Source organism: Aulonocara stuartgranti, assembly GCF_965226115.1.
Source record: "Aulonocara stuartgranti genome assembly, chromosome: 3".
In the NCBI taxonomy this organism is placed as follows: Eukaryota; Metazoa; Chordata; class Actinopteri; order Cichliformes; family Cichlidae; genus Aulonocara; species Aulonocara stuartgranti.
Window position 1 is genome coordinate 63,170,256 of NC_138941.1, and position 16,785 is coordinate 63,187,040.

At 37.9% G+C, this 16,785-nt stretch overlaps 1 protein-coding gene across 2 annotated transcripts; it reads right to left on the reverse strand.

The window, feature by feature from the left end:
• Positions 1-1,255: 1,255 nt before the first annotated feature.
• Positions 1,256-15,563, reverse strand: LOC309694187 (uncharacterized protein). 2 transcript variants are annotated; one of them, XM_082514044.1, is made up of 9 exons: positions 15,480-15,563; positions 12,701-13,000; positions 12,376-12,621; positions 12,122-12,289; positions 11,872-11,961; positions 10,108-10,206; positions 9,148-9,246; positions 3,372-3,464; positions 1,256-1,950 (listed from the first exon to the last, which is right to left on the reverse strand). In XM_082514044.1, the coding sequence occupies exons 1-9, from the start codon at positions 15,508-15,510 to the stop codon at positions 1,889-1,891; spliced, it is 1,188 nt and encodes a 395-aa protein (XP_082370170.1). In that variant the 5' UTR covers positions 15,511-15,563; the 3' UTR covers positions 1,256-1,888. The 2 variants fall into 2 exon arrangements, with proteins under 2 accessions (XP_082370170.1, XP_082370171.1); XM_082514045.1 differs by lacking the exon at positions 11,872-11,961.
• Positions 15,564-16,785: the final 1,222 nt, after the last annotated feature.

Here is a 16,785-nt window from a genome sequence, read left to right on the forward strand (position 1 = left end):
GTTGGAGCAGAAAAGCTGATCATCACATGAAACATAGATGAAGAATTTTCTGCAGCATCGACATGCAGAAAAGAAACTTTGAATTAACATTATATAGGACACTGAGTGGCAGCATCTATTTGACTTACACAAATATTTTATACAGATGCTGTAAACATCTGTGCTTTTCACAGTCTAGTTGAGCAAAGAATGAAATGTTAGATTAAAATGAGTCACGCTATAATGTCCATACCATCATATTATAATGATTGTAGTATAGATGTGTCTGTCTGTGTAATATAAGTTTTTTAAACATAGATAAAAAGAAGTCGAAATTACACGAGGCAGTTAAAGTGACTCAGAATGATCCTAAAATCAGTGGTTGGAGCTCTTCAGTGTCACTAGATGGCAGCACCAGACCGTGCTTTAAGCTGTTGTTGGTGCTTTTTACTGTCTGTGGATGCTGCTGGAATCAGCTACATACAGTTAGCTGTAAACTGACCAGTTATTGATTGTATATAATTAAAGTGGCCGGAAAGACCGTGGGGACAGTTTAGGCACAAAACTGACGTGATCACATCTACAGACAGATAATTATTTGGGTTTGAACAGATGACACTCATCCTCATACCTATAATAATAAACATGTAGAGCTCAAACCTCTTCCTACCTCTCTGAGAACAAAGTTAAATTCATGTTTTTACTGAGGAGCGTGTAAGCATGGATTGAAGTAACCAGAGAGACACTGTATAAAAATCACTCTAACACAAACTCGAGGAGCTGCTTTGAAAAATGAAGCAAACAAAAAAGCAACAACAAGCGATGCAAGCGAGCTTCCACACAGACTGCTGCTAAATGCAAGTCTCACTTTTCCACCTGAACCAGTGCTAATCTTAGATTTTCTCTCCTGATTCATTCCAGATTATTCTAAATTATGAATGAATGGTTTACTTCACCTCTTTGATAATAAAAATGTGTCATATGACAGGTCCCAGTGGTATTTGGTATTGCAGAAATTCAAAATAAATAAATATCAGTAGAAGTTATTCTCTTTCAGAAACACATGATTCATGTTAGTGTGCATTTGTTATGGCCGCATAATCTGACCCCGATTTTGACTGAATCGACACCGAGATCATCATCATCACACTGAATGAGGACAGATGTCCTCACTATGTGTCCTGTGCAAGCACAACCACACATATCAACAACACAGTTACTAAGATGCATCTGAAAGATATCTGTTGATGGAGACGTATTTATTTCAAACAGCATCTAAAGTCTCACATATTTCATTTCCTTGAATCTAAACTTACTGTACACAGACACATACGAGCTTCTCAAGCTTTTGTGTGAAGTTTCCAGCCACTGAGTGATGTTAGTGCTGCTCTCAGTCTGAGGTTGTGGTTTTATTGATATTTGTTGTTTTCTATCTGCTCTGTGGAGACGTGCATGGGTTAGCCACAGCAACTCATGTTTTCCATCAGAGAGCTTCATGAAACCCACAGAACCACACGAGAAGAACAACAAGTCCGACCAAAGTTTATTGATCCTGCACAAAAAAACAGATTTCTGCTGTGGAGACGACAGCAGGGTCCCACAAGTTACTGATTATTTTAAATACATTATGTTTATTTATCAGTTATAGATATAATACATAGCATATACTTACAGTATAATGTTTCTGTTTTGGCCTGAGAGACATAGAGAGGCAGTGTGACAAAAATACATTTACTTCTTTTTTTTTTGAGCTTCTTTACAAAATGTCTCATCACCACATTCAGTTTTTCTTTGTCTGTCTGCAGTTCTGTGAGTGCATTTAATGAAGAGATCAAACAGAATACATACACATCTGTTTTATAACGAAAACCCTCTGGTCTGACGGCCTGTGTGGACCAGCAGCTGGTTGTCAGGTTGGACTTGCAGATTTCTTCAGTGAGGAATAGACAACATCTGGATTTGATGGAAGCTCTGAAAACACAAGAACACACAATTCAAACAATATGAGACCAGTCACAGTTAAAATAACTCACTCATTTATTTAAAAAAAAAAATCCACATCAGTGGTGCCTCAATTTTCACATTAATAGTCTTGGAGCCAAACTGTCACAAATAATGTGAAATAGACCAACCAGGAAGTGTGACTCAGAGCCTCCCTGTTTCAAAAAAACATACTGATGAGCGCCACGAAAATTTAAGCTGGAGGATCCAAATTGGAAACATATTCACATATATAGGTAATCTTTTTATTAGGTGTTCTATCCAAACTCAAAGAAAGACAAAATCTGAAAATATTTCCAGCAGGGCAGCTCAAAAACCTGAATTCTGTGGATAACAACAAAAAGGCTGCAACTGACCGAAGAGTGCAAAACAACCAGGCAGTGGTTTCCTTCCTGACTGCCTGAACTTTTAGACTTTCACCTCCCTTAAATTCAAACTCTTCACTAAGTTCAAACCACATCCTGTGCTTACACTGAACGTTAACATGGGACCCATAAATCATTAAATATGAGCATAAATCCAAACTTCAACATTATCCTTTGGCAAAGTAATTTGCCCAAGACCCACAGCAAAAGATTCAATCACTTTAATAAACTGTATCCTTTGTAGTATTATACACTGAATCCTGGGGCCAAATTCTTTCAGCTGTTTGCCCGGGTGTTACGATAAAGTTCAGCACCCAGACATATAGATGATGTAATGAAGCAACAGCATACACATGGTGTGTGTATGCTTTTCTGCCTGTTATGTGGTTTGAAATCCCACATGATATTGTGATATCGTGAGTCTAGCAAACTAACACACTTGCTAGATTGTATGACGTCAACTATACAAGAATAAATGAAACCAGTTTTAAGTTGTTGAATGCAGATCCTATGATTTTATACATTCACCACAGAAACAAAATTATTTTGTTCAAATTACATGTTCAACTCTTGTAAATGGAAAAACCACCCAATATCACAGAGGGGAAATATTTCCTTAAAATTTTAAGTCGCTGTAGCTGATAAGAGGACAAGTGAAAGTAGGTCCAGGGGAAGCTTGTCTAGCATGATAATTCTCTTCCAAAGACTAGAGGCTTATCCAAAATGTGCCAACAATCAGTAAAGCAGCTGGCATCTTAGCTCCGCATCTTAGCTCCACCATTGTTAAAAAGAGATGGACACGCCTGTGAAATGAACATGCTACAGTCTCTATGGGAGGCAAACTTGCTTCCAACAACAATCAATTGTTGATAGCATAAGATGGCATTAATGTAAAGGATGGATGCAAATACATAAGAGGCTTAATGATCTAATGCTGTCTGAGCTAAAAGCAGAGAGATCATTGATATTTTTTTAATTGACTAGACCTTCAATATTCTGACAGACACACAGCACACAAAACAATACCTCTGCTCCGGTTGGTTGGCTGGTGGTGGTGATGATGTAATATTTTGAGGTCACTGTATGTGATGTCATTACCTCCAGATTTTACTCCATCAGCTGAAATGAACAAAGACACACACACACACACACACACAGACACACACACACACACACACACACACACACACATACATATATATATATATGACTGGATAATAAATTTCACTGGAAACTTAAGAATGCTGGCCTTCCTTGTTTTTCTTGTCTAAAGATGTAGACAAGCTGCAAGCTGTGTGTATAAATATGCATGTATACACAGACGAATAGAGAAAACAAGGAGAAAACAAAACTTTTGCTTTGTTTCTTTTATGTGTAAACACAAAAGTGGCTCATTCCTAAGTGCATTTCTTGTATTTCAGTGATTTACAGGTTGGGGTTATGTGGCTTAACAAATAAACAAAAAGAGAAATGTCCCTCTGAAAATGGAAACTAGAAGGATTGGGATGAAAATGAGTGAAAAATAAGCCAATGTCCAGAACAAAACTTCAGGAAGCCTGAAGAACTATTACTCAAGACCACTATAATGTATTACAAGAAAATAATTTCTTATTTTGCATCTCCTTGGATACAAAATGTTAATAAAGAGGGATGGCTCAAGACTTTGCTCAATACGAGAAGTATATTAGAAACATCATTTTAAAATTTTGGTGTTTTGGTTCTTTAGGCGCTACAATTTCTTTAAGGTTGTGATTTAGGTTTTATTTTGTTGCATGTTATATTAAAAACACTTGTTAAAATTATAACATATACAATTAGCCCATTCCAAGCTCCTCCAGTTCCCATTTAAAAACATAATTCTTTCAGCCCCAAGAAAACCATCTCTGTATCTGTAGGAGTTCGGAAAGAATGTGACTGGACTTCATCACGTTTCTTGACATCACACCTTTCAACTAAGAATCTTCTTCAGTTCTAACACCAAATGCCTCATCACAGGTAATGTCTCACAATGGTTTTACTCTAAACTTCTGCTGATAATGACTTACAGCCTGATGAGAGATAAGTATTTCTCAGTAAACGCTCAAGGTGCTGGACAGAAATGGGCACAAATGAGATATAGAGCACCATATGACCAGATAAAAATAAATAATAATGTCCAGGCTGAAAGTTGACCCAAGACTCATTCTTAAACATGTGAGAAACATCCAGGGCTTTAACACTGATTGTAGGCGACCAGACTTCAGAAGTTGGCTGTGTTCTCCTCATGGTTCCACATAAGGGTCAATAATCTATTAATGCTATTACCTCTACTTTTTAGTCACTATGTTAGTTGTTGCATGCACTATCAACAAATTAAAAGGTTTTTGAGGCTTTTTGAGGAACAATGTCTGAAAAGACATGAATGCAAGTTGTGAAACTTAAAGTGCTGTCAGTATACAGGATGTGTGTTAAAAGAACAGTTATTATTTCCCAGTCAGCATCATGAGCAGATTTCTTAGAAACTGTCAGCAGGTTTCAGAACCCCTGTGGTCATCTTTCCTGTTTCAGAAAAACACCCACCCGTTATTTCTAGTCATTCATGATGAACATGAAAAAAACATGCATTTTACCACAAAGTACTGTGTAGATCAACACTCTGTCAGACTATATATACATGATCATCAGCACTGTGAATTGAAATCACTCTTTATCTAAATACAAATTCCGTGTGCAGATAAAGACAGGAGGAAGTAGCTTGTATGGTTTCAAATACAGAGCTTAAAACATTAAAAACTTATTAATGTTGTTAAAGGACAGTTTGACAGAAAATACACATTGTCCATTTACTATATTACTATATTATACTATTATTATTATACACTATATTTACTATATTTTACTGAACTCATTTTCATGAGTTTTGCTGCAATCTTGTCTGCTATTAAGACTCAGAATTTTCTGGGGTAAAAAAACCCTGTAATGTGCTAGATCCTGTCAATGCCCTAGAGTATAAAGAGCTGTATGTCCGAACCATGAATCTAGTTTGGGGCAGCACTGACTGTCAGGCTCAGATCACAGTTCAAAAAGCGCTTCAGAAAGAAGAGGTTATAGATATGTTATTGTGAGTCACCTTAGAGCCATTGAATATATTTAATCCTGACTTTTTAACACAATAACATATAGGATAAATCATGGGCGTAGATTTGGCATGGACGGAAGGGACACGTCCCCACCAATATCCAGCGATTATTGAATTGTCCCCACCAATAATTTGATCTCTTCGAGTAAAGAAAAATAAATCCGATAGAAGGAAAAAAAAGATATGTCAACGTCTCATTCACCCAAAAAGCAAGAACCTGGATATAAGAAAGTATTTTTCAAAGAAACCTGTAAGTCACTTAAAGTCAAGTTCAACTCATAAAATGTGTCCCTCATAGTATCGTTACAGGCTATGCTAGGCTTTGGCCCACATCAGTCTAACCACGAATAACGTGTTGCCATGTCCACTAGGAGAGACTGGGTAGTATAGATGTAAAACAAATATGCCAGCAGTTTATCTCAGTTAACGAGAGGAGAACTATAAATTGTAATTTTAAATGGTTTAAAAGCATGTAAAATAGCATATGTAGGCAAGCAGTGGCGGTCCTAGCCTGTTTGGCGCCCTGGGCGAACACTCCCTCTGGCGCCCCCCCCCACACACACACACACACACACACACAGACAAAACATATTAAGGATTATACATTAACATAAAGCTGTTGTACACACACACACACATATGAAGAGAGAGAGAGTATGCATAGTATGCAAACAGCCATCATATTTTGTCATACAATGAGAACAGGACAAATCAACAATTGACACTGACTAATTAATACTAAAATCTGTAACATAATGTATTGTTTGGAGTTTAATCTGTTACTGATACTATTTTTTACCATTTCTTCTTGGAGCAACTGTAACCCACATAATTTCCTTAGGGATTAATAAAGTATTCTGATTCTGATTGGTTCAGGATGACCTGCCATTATCCAATCACACATCTGCTTACCTGTATCTTTTGCTCATTTCTCCTCCTCTTCTTTTCTCTTTTTTCTAAACTGAGCACCTGATGGCTTTGAGCTTTTCTTGTCCATCTTCCATTGGTTTTAATTTTGCACTCCAGTATGAACACCCATCTCAACCCAAGGATCACCACAACATAACCAAACACACCTACACCTTAGTTCACAGATTCACTTTGTCTAGGGTGCATTTCTGAGATTTCACACAACCCAGAATTCAAATCATGAATACATAATGGGCTTGGATTTACAACAATATAAATGAAATGTGCTCTATTTGGAAGCATCATGTCCCCCTCCCCTTTTCAACGGGTTGTGTGAGACTTTAAATCATCAAACTGTAAATTTTAAATTGTTATTGATCCCTTTACTACGGTGGCCCCTAGAGACAAAGCACGTACAAACTCCAAAACACTTGCAAACTCCAAAACACATGCAAATTCCAAAACACATGCAAACTCCAAAACACTTGCAAACTCCAAAACACATGCAAATTCCAAAACACGTACAAACTCCAAAACACTTGCAAAATCCAAAACACTTGCAAACTAAAAAACACTTGCAAACTCCAAAGCACGTACAAACTCCAAAACACTTGCAAACTAAAAAACACATGCAAACTCCAAAACACGTACAAACTCCAAAACACATGCAAAATCCAAAACACTTGCAAACTCCAAAACACATGCAAACTCCAAAACACGTACAAACTCCAAAACACATGCAAAATCCAAAACACTTGCAAAATCCAAAACACTTGCAAAATCTAAAACACTTGCAAACTCCAAAACACGTACAAACTCCAAAACACTTGCAAAATCCAAAACACTTGCAAACTAAAAAACACTTGCAAACTCCAAAGCACGTACAAACTCCAAAACACATGCAAAATCCAAAACACTTGCAAACTAAAAAACACTTGCAAAATCCAAAACACTTGCAAACTAAAAAACACTTGCAAACTCCAAAGCACGTACAAACTCCAAAACACTTGCAAACTAAAAAACACATGCAAACTCCAAAACACGTGCAAACTCCAAAACACATGCAAAATCCAAAACACTTGCAAACTCAAAAACACGTACAAACTCCAAAACACGTACAAACTCCAAAACACATGCAAACTAAAAAACACATGCAAACTCCAAAACACGTACAAACTCCAAAACACATGCAAAATCCAAAACACTTGCAAACTCAAAAACACGTACAAACTCCAAAACACGTACAAACTCCAAAACACATGCAAAATCCAAAACACTTGCAAACTCCAAAACACATGCAAACTCCAAAACACTTGCAAAATCCAAAACACTTGCAAACTAAAAAACACTTGCAAACTCCAAAGCACGTACAAACTCCAAAACACATGCAAAATCCAAAACACTTGCAAACTCCAAAACACATACAAACTCCAAAACACTTGCAAAATCCAAAACACTTGCAAACTAAAAAACACTTGCAAACTCCAAAGCACGTACAAACTCCAAAACACATGCAAAATCCAAAACACTTGCAAACTAAAAAACACTTGCAAAATCCAAAACACATGCAAACTCCAAAACACTTGCAAAATCCAAAACACTTGCAAACTCCAAAACACTTGCGAAATCTAAAACACTTGCAAACTCCAAAACACGTACAAACTCCAAAACACTTGCAAAATCCAAAACACTTGCAAACTAAAAAACACTTGCAAACTCCAAAACATGTACAAACTCCAAAACACTTGCAAAATCCAAAACACTTGCAAACTAAAAAACACATGCAAACTCCAAAACACGTACAAACTCTCGCGCTCACTTTTCGCGTATAGAATTTTGAAAAAACATCGGTGCAAATTATAAGTCTGTATCATAATGTCTGGTGTTTTTGTGTTTGTTGGTTTGTTTTTATTTTGTTTTATTTTGTGAGTTGGTTATTAGATGCTGCTCCAGCCGGTCAGAGAATCCCCGCCGCCCCGCCCTCTCCTCTCTGCGCCGCAAGCAGCAGGCGCACCTCGCAAACGGAGGCCGCCCTTACTCCCAGCAAATGGGAGATAGAAAACCGATTAGTGCCTGTGACATTCCCAATATGCGCTGGCATGATGTCGGGGCAGCATGAATACGAGCATTGGGGTTTTTTTTGCCGATGCCCGTGATGCCGCCCCCCACCACGATGCCACCCCGGGCAACTGCCCGTGTCGCCCGTATCAAAAACCGCTACTGTAGGCAAGTATATTTCTCCCTTTTTTTTTTTATCAAGAAGCAAAGACAAAAAGGAAAAAAAAGAAACAGGGTTTGGTGGTTGAATCATCCGTCCCCACCAATGCCAAAACCAAATCTACGCCCTTGGGATAAATATGATTTAAAGCATCTTTGTGATGAAATGATGTGAATTTAAACATTTGAACTAAGCCGATATTTGTTTAATTAAGTTGCTGGACTTAATTTTGCTGTGTTAAAAGCAGGATTACTTATTGTGTTATGGCATGTTCATAACATAACACAACTTATTCATAACACAACTTGTTCATAACTTGTTCATAACACAACTAAAATCACTGACTGCACTTCACAACGTCTGTCCTGTATGGATCTCTTGTTTGAACTCTCACCATCATCACACTCATGGAGAACTCATGCTGCAAAATGTGACAGCTAACAGTAACCGCTACAGATTGTCAAATAGCATCTCAATATTTACAACAAATACCATCTTTGTGAAGGACAAAAACACTTGTTCTGAACCATGATGGAGACAAAGAAGAGCAGCTGTACCTCTGGTCTTTGATCTGTTTTTCTTCTCTTTGATGGTGATCTGATCATAACTGACGTCTCCAGTTTGCACTGATGAATAGACTGCAGCTGGTTCACACTCTGAACAATAAAACACACAAGGAAGACATCAGTGCAGTAGTAAGATCATACTGGTACTACATTAAATACAACACAAAAACAATTTTGATTATTTACACTTCTTTTATATATTGTACAAATAGGAAACACACACACGTGTGTAATGCTGCTGCAGAAAGCACCAAATAAAAATGTTAAATAGTTGACAGAAACCGTTAACATTTATAGGTATATTGCAAATTTATTTGACTCTTTTACTGTCCTGAAAACATGCTAAAATCACGGGATGTGTGTACGTGACACAACATGCAAAATTTCTAACTGTGCTGTGCTTTTATTTTGCAGATATTTCTATGCTATATTTCTATTCTATTTCTATATTCTATTATAGGTTTTGATGCAAACCTATAATCACTGTCATTTGATTAAAGATAGGAGTCAAGACTTCTGCCATAACTTCACATGATGCACAGAAATGATGAACAAAGTATGGGGGTGTTACAAGCCTAAACAGACAATAAACTTTGTGTCTGTGCTTCAGCTGTTGCTGAACCTTTCACGTCTATAGATAAGAGCGGAAATCACACTTTTTGCATGTGTGAAGTTAATTAAAGCTGAGGCATGTATGCACGCAGCTTTGTGAATCTGATGAAAGGAATGTGTCTGCATCAGTTTTTATCAGGGAGAGAAAACTGGTGATCTCACTCTTAAATGCAAGTCCCTGTTAATCGATTCATGACTTCACCCCTGTTTAAATAAAGATGCTTTGATCAACAGTAATTAGTAAACAGTGTCACACTGATTCAGACAGAAATCTCAACACCTGCTGGACTACTTTTCTCATTTTTTATCCATGATGAAGACAAAGAAGTACAGCTTTACCTCTTTTCTTTGATTTTCTTTGCTTCTCTTTGATGGTGATTTGCCCATAATTGACGTCTTCAGTTCTCACTGCTGAGTAGACTGCAGCTGGTTCAGTCTCTGCACAATAAAACACACATGGAGAAAATCACTGCAGGCAGAACAGTCATATAGCTACTAATGTTAATATCTAAATTATATTGCAAAATTATTATTTTGTTTCCAGTATTCAAATTTAAATTGGACATAATGAAAAAAAATGAATGAAAACATTTCTTCCATCAGCAACTAGCAGTGAAACAGCTGCTTTGTGCAGATCTTGCAGGCACCTTATCCCAGGTACAAGTAAGACAGATGATAGGTATGAAGAACTGGAGAGTTTTTCTTACATAAATTTACTATTTTGAAAATGAAAACAGATCTGATACTCACTCTGACCCAGATCAGAGTGTTTATAGAGGATGGAGAGATGCTGATAATGGTGGGAATGCACCAACTGGTGAAGATGTTAAGATGTCATACCACCTCAAAAATAATTAACTTCATAAAATTAAGATCGCAAATAGTCAGTAACTTTTTTAATATTTATTGTGCCTAAACAGAGTTAAAAAAAAATATATATATTTTACTGCCCTGCAGTAAATCCTGAGCCGTTGAAGTGTTACATCAGAAATAGGAAAGTGGACAACCACAGAGCTGCTGGCTTATGTTAACAGACTAACCACCGGCTGAAACACATGCAGTAAGCATGTAAAAAACAACCGTGTAATTTGTTGACATTCAACGTTTGAACGCTGTGAACATTTATAGGATGAGTTTTGAATGCATCCCTAAAACACATTTTATCTAAGATAAATACAGTTAATTATTTAAGATGCACATTAATTGAAATTGAATAACATAAAGGATTAAGAATAGGCAGTTTGTGTGGCGGATATGTCCAAAAAATGATGCCAACAGACTATCTGAATATACTGAATACCTGCTTTTTCAATTAATAGATGTTTGTTTTTCTTCTTTCTCTAATGGATTGACCAAGATGACAAAACCAAAATAACAGTAAATGGAGGTGGACAGACTTTAACTCTAAAAAAGATGTACTTTTAAGCCTATGAAACTCACAAAATCTATGTCTATACTTCTATACTCTATACGCTTTATTCATAGTGTAACAGAGAAAATAATACATTTTCTAAATGAGGGTTTATAAGATTTTCAAATGATTGCATTATGCTTTTATTTATATTTTGAAAGGCTTAAAAATGCAGTTTTACCTCAAACCTCACCCATGGCACTAATCCTAAGACTTATTAAATATTACAGGAATTGGCTCTGTAAATGTTGCTTGCGAAAACCTCGATTGAAGCTGAACACCAAAAGTGAATTTTGGCGAGAAACTAATTTGTTTAATGGAAGACTCCACTTCTTTAGGTTGTAATTATATGTCACACCATTGATAATTCAATTGCACTGCCTCCCTATTAGCTTCAGAGACACATATACGATACTGGTTTTGATTTTTAGAGCTCTGCATGGAGACAGTGGCTCATAGACTCTGGAGCTCGCTCCCACAGAGATCTGTGAACTCAGTGGCATTTTTTAAAAGCAGCTAAAACCTCAGCTTTTTAAACTTACTTTTTGGTCCATTTCTGTTTAAGAAACAGGTCATTCTGCTCTAAGACACTGTGATATTTATCTTGAAAATGTCTATATGAATCACATTTCACTTTACCTTCTTTACTTTAACTATTAAATCAAACACATACAAAGGACATAATACAGTACCTCTGCTCCCCCTTATTAGCTTATGTTGACGATTTGAGATTTTGATATCACTATATGTGATATCCTCTGTGATGTCATTTTCTTCAAGTTCTGATGAAGAACCACAATGAACAGCAATATAATTTACTTTGTACATGTCTTACTGGGGACTTTATTTATTGCCAAGAAGAATAACAGATGATGTTTGGAACCAAATGCATGTATATAAAACTTGATAACTGGATAAACGAAAAGCCCAAAATCTCATCACCTTTAAATTTTTTGTGAACAAGTCGTTTCACCAGCAGAACCAGTAACACCAGTAAAGTCACAACACAGACTGATCCAACAGATGACCACACAGAGACAACATGAGGAGAGAGCAATGGAGGAAGAGTGATGGAGGTGGAACCAGGTGGAGGTGTGGTGGTGTGTTCCCCTAAAATAAAGCAAACACAGTCATTAAGTTGTCGTCACATTGTGAATGTTGAAAGCTGCAGAAACACAGACAGGTGAGTGTGTCACCTGTGACAGTGATCCAGCTGGATGGAGACTCTCCATGACCGCTGATGTCACACTTGTAGAGGCCTTCATCAGACCTGGAAACATGCTGGATGGTCATGTGACCTGTAGGCTGCTTCCTGATGAGGGAGCCATCTTTATAGAAAGCAGCTGGGAGGTTGGAGGGAGTGGTCTTTGTTTTACAGAGCAGAGTGACGTCATCTCCCTCCATCACAGGGAGGACAGGACTCTGCAGGATCACTGATCCACCTCAACACAGAGACAAACTACAGCATTTCATCCATTTACACACAGCTTCATCAACACTAACTCCACACACTCAGCTTACCAGTGACTGTCAGGTTAACCATGTTACTGATGGGACCCTCTCTGGACTCACACCAGTAAACTCCAGTCTCCCATTTGTAGATGTGACTGATCTTACAGGAAGATCCAGCTGGTTTTCCCCACCCATCTCCACACTGAGTCCTCTGCCGTCTGCTTGTGTTTCTCCTCAGAGTCCATCCAGCAGAGCTGTCGTCCTCCTCACAGCTCAGAGACACAAAGTCTCCTTCAAAGAACTGAGAGCTGCTGGGACTCACAGTCAGACGAGCTTGATTTGTTGTGCAAAACAGCAGAGTGATCAGAACTAGAAGAAATTACACTTACAGTCAGTTGTCAGAAAAACAAAGTACAGTGGGGCAAAAAAGTATTTAGTCAGCCACCGATTGTGCAAGTTCCCCCACCTAAAATGATGACAGAGGTCAGTAATTTGCACCAGAGGTACACTTCAACTGTGAGAGACAGAATGTGAAAAAAAAAAAAAAAAAAAAATCCATGAATCCACATGGTAGGATTTGTAAAGAATTTATTCGTAAATCAGGGTGGAAAATAAGTATTTGGTCAATAACAAAAATACAACTCAGTACTTTGTAACATAACCTTTGTTGGCAATAACAGAGGTCAAACGTTTACTATAGGTCTTTACCAGGTTTGCACACACAGTAGCTGGTACTTTGGCCCATTCCTCCATGCAGATCTTCTCGAGAGCAGTGATGTTTTGGGGCTGTCGCCGAGCAACACGGACTTTCAACTCCCGCCACAGATTTTCTATGGGGTTGAGGTCTGGAGACTGGCTAGGCCACTCCAGGACTTTCAAATGCTTCTTACGGAGCCACTCCTTTGTTGCCCGGGCGGTGTGTTTTGGATCATTGTCATGTTGGAAGACCCAGCCTCGTTTCATCTTCAAAGTTCTCACTGATGGAAGGAGGTTTTGGCTCAAAATCTCACGATACATGGCCCCATTCATTCTGTCCTTAACACGGATCAGTCGTCCTGTCCCCTTGGCAGAAAAACAGCCCCATAGCATGATGTTTCCACCCCCATGCTTCACAGTAGGTATGGTGTTCTTGGGATGCAACTCAGTATTCGTCTTCCTCCAAACACGACGAGTTGAGTTTATACCAAAAAGTTCTACTTTGGTTTCATCTGACCACATGACATTCTCCCAATCCTCTGCTGTATCATCCATGTGCTCTCTGGCAAACTTCAGACGGGCCTGGACATGCACTGGCTTCAGCAGCGGAACACGTCTGGCACTGCGGGATTTGATTCCCTGCCGTTGTAGTGTGTTACTGATGGTGACCTTTGTTACTTTGGTCCCAGCTCTCTGCAGGTCATTCACCAGGTCCCCCCGTGTGGTTCTGGGATCTTTGCTCACCGTTCTCATGATCATTTTGACCCCACGGGATGAGATCTTGCGTGGAGCCCCAGATCGAGGGAGATTATCAGTGGTCTTGTATGTCTTCCATTTTCTGATGATTGCTCCCACAGTTGATTTTTTCACACCAAGCTGCTTGCCTATTGTAGATTCACTCTTCCCAGTCTGGTGCAGGTCTACAATACTTTTCCTGGTGTCCTTCGAAAGCTCTTTGGTCTTGGCCATGGCGGAGTTTGGAGTCTGACTGTTTGAGGCTGTGGACAGGTGTCTTTTATACAGATGATGAGTTCAAACAGGTGCCATTCATACAGGTAACGAGTGGGGGACAGAAAAGCGTCTTACAGAAGATGTTACAGGTCTGTGAGAGCCAGAGATTTTCCATGTTTGAGGTGACCAAATACTTATTTTCCACCCTAATTTACGAATAAATTCTTTACAAATCCTACCATGTGAATTCATGGATTTTTTTTTCACATTCTGTCTCTCACAGTTGAAGTGTACCTCTGGTGCAAATTACTGACCTCTGTCATCATTTTAGGTGGGGGAACTTGCACAATCGGTGGCTGACTAAATACTTTTTTGCCCCACTGTATATCCGCTTTCAAGTCTAACGTTTTACATATAATCAATTCATAAAAAAAAGTCATTTGGTATTCAGATTAACTGTGAAAGTTTAAATCCTTATTGATTGTTGTTAAAGTTAACAATGCCATAATATAAAGAAAAAAGGAGGCGAGAGTAGTGGTTGTAATTGCAACAAAGCTGAGCAATACTTCAGTTAAATCCCCAAATTAAAACATTGAATTGAAATAAGTTTTGATTACAAATTAGGCGTTTTTTACTAAAAAAAAAATTCATTATGGTGGTATGAATGCATTCATACCACCATAATGGATTTTTTTTTAAATGGGGAAAATTAAAAGAAAAAATAAAAAGCATCTTTTTACGCAGGAAATCGTGGCTCTGACTACATATATGTTGGTTGACCTGAGAATAACGCAAAACATTTTTACACTGTTTTCAACTTCCAGGTACTTTTCATGAAAGTGAATCATAAAAATCATAAAAAAAATCAGCTGTCCAAGCTCATACAAAAATTTACAATCTGAACCTTCAAAACAATTTTTTAGGTCTTTTATGCCTTTTATGAATGTGATCACGGAAATTGGTGTAAATAAAACTACACTGCGAAATGCAAATTGTACATCTGAGAATTTTCAGTTTGTGCTTCACTTCTCACCTTAGTTCTGAAACAAAAGAACCAACAGGACCAACCCCAGTAGATAAGCAGAATTAAAACCAAATATAATTATCATCTTCGTTTTTCTATTCTTGTTGTCATCATCTTATTTCTTTTGATCAGAGCAGACAGTACAGTACAAAGGCATTTAAACACATTTTTACTTACAGAGCAGGCATTGCACAAATATGTTCTTCATTTTCCTTTTCAGTAATCAGATTTTTTTTCCTGTGATATCAGCTAAACCCGTCCTCTTCCTGCAAACAGTGGGGACGGGGCATAACACATATATAGATGTTATGCCCCGTCCCCACTGTTTGCTTCCTTCTTCACTCATTTTGTAACAGAGTATGTCCCTCTCTCACTCTCAGACTAAGCAGTGTTATTAGTCTTAACAATGTTTCAAAACAATCTAGCATCTATCACACAGCAACACCCAATGGACAGTTTTTGTAATGTCACATTTTAATAAGGCGATAACGTGAAACAACACAGCAAAGACTTGCACAATTCAAAATAAAGCTAATACAATATATCAGACTATCATTAATTTCACAAATACTATTTTCCCCATGTTGCCTGTTTGTTCAGATGCTCAATCTGAATGTTGATTACTTTAGTGTAGGCTGCAGTGAGCTTTAGTTACTGCAGTGGGAATTATTGTTTTTACAAATTACCTTCCCACCCTTAAAGAAAAAGAAGCATTCACTTCGCATACTTGATGTGGGTACGCATTGCACTAACAACCTCCTCCTTTTTGTCAATTTTCTTTTCACCATGGCTAAATTTTAATATGAAAGCAGCACTTTTCCAGTTTAGGTGGAAGTGTTTAAAGTGGTCCGTCTTCAGTTGAATTCCATTTTATTTATATAGTGCCAAATCACAACAACAGTCACCTCGAGATATTTCATATTGTAATAATATAAAAATCTTACCATAATGCAGGAAAAAACCTCAACAATCAGATGAACCTTTGTAAACAAACACTTGGCAACAGTGGGAAGAAAAAACTCCCTTTTAACATTAAGAAACCTCCAGCAGAATCAGGCTCAGGGAGAGGCGGCCATCTTCCATGACTAGTTGAGGGTAAGGGGATAAAAACAGGACAAAAGACACACTGTCAAAGAGAGCAAGAGGTTAATAATGTCACAATTTCCAGGGGCAAATCGTGCAGAGAGAGAGGAGTGGACTCAAACGCAGACATGGATGCAGGAGAATGATTTAACAGAAAACAGGCCTTTATTTTGGCTGATAAAATACACTACAAACGCGTGGAACACAGAAAACTAACCTGAACCTGAGAAATCAGAGCTAGTGAGACAAGGGGACGAAAAACCAGACCCACAAAAAAAAATTCCTGCATATTTTTTAAGTGAAGGACAACCTGGTTACCTGGTTCAAAACGACTTCCTCATAGTATTACTGGAGGTTAAGGCAATGGCATCCATATCAAGAATCTGGTTAGATACCGTAT

Coding starts and splice junctions, on each gene's coding strand:
- LOC309694187 (XM_082514044.1), bottom strand. CDS start 15,510: ATGAAGAACATATTTGTGCAATGCCTGCTCT. Junction 12,622..12,700: donor GGTTAACCTGACAGTCACTG/GTAAGCTGAGTG, acceptor CTCTGTGTTGAG/GTGGATCAGTGATCCTGCAG. Junction 11,962..12,121: donor TGTTCACAAAAAATTTAAAG/GTGATGAGATTT, acceptor GTTCTTCATCAG/AACTTGAAGAAAATGACATC.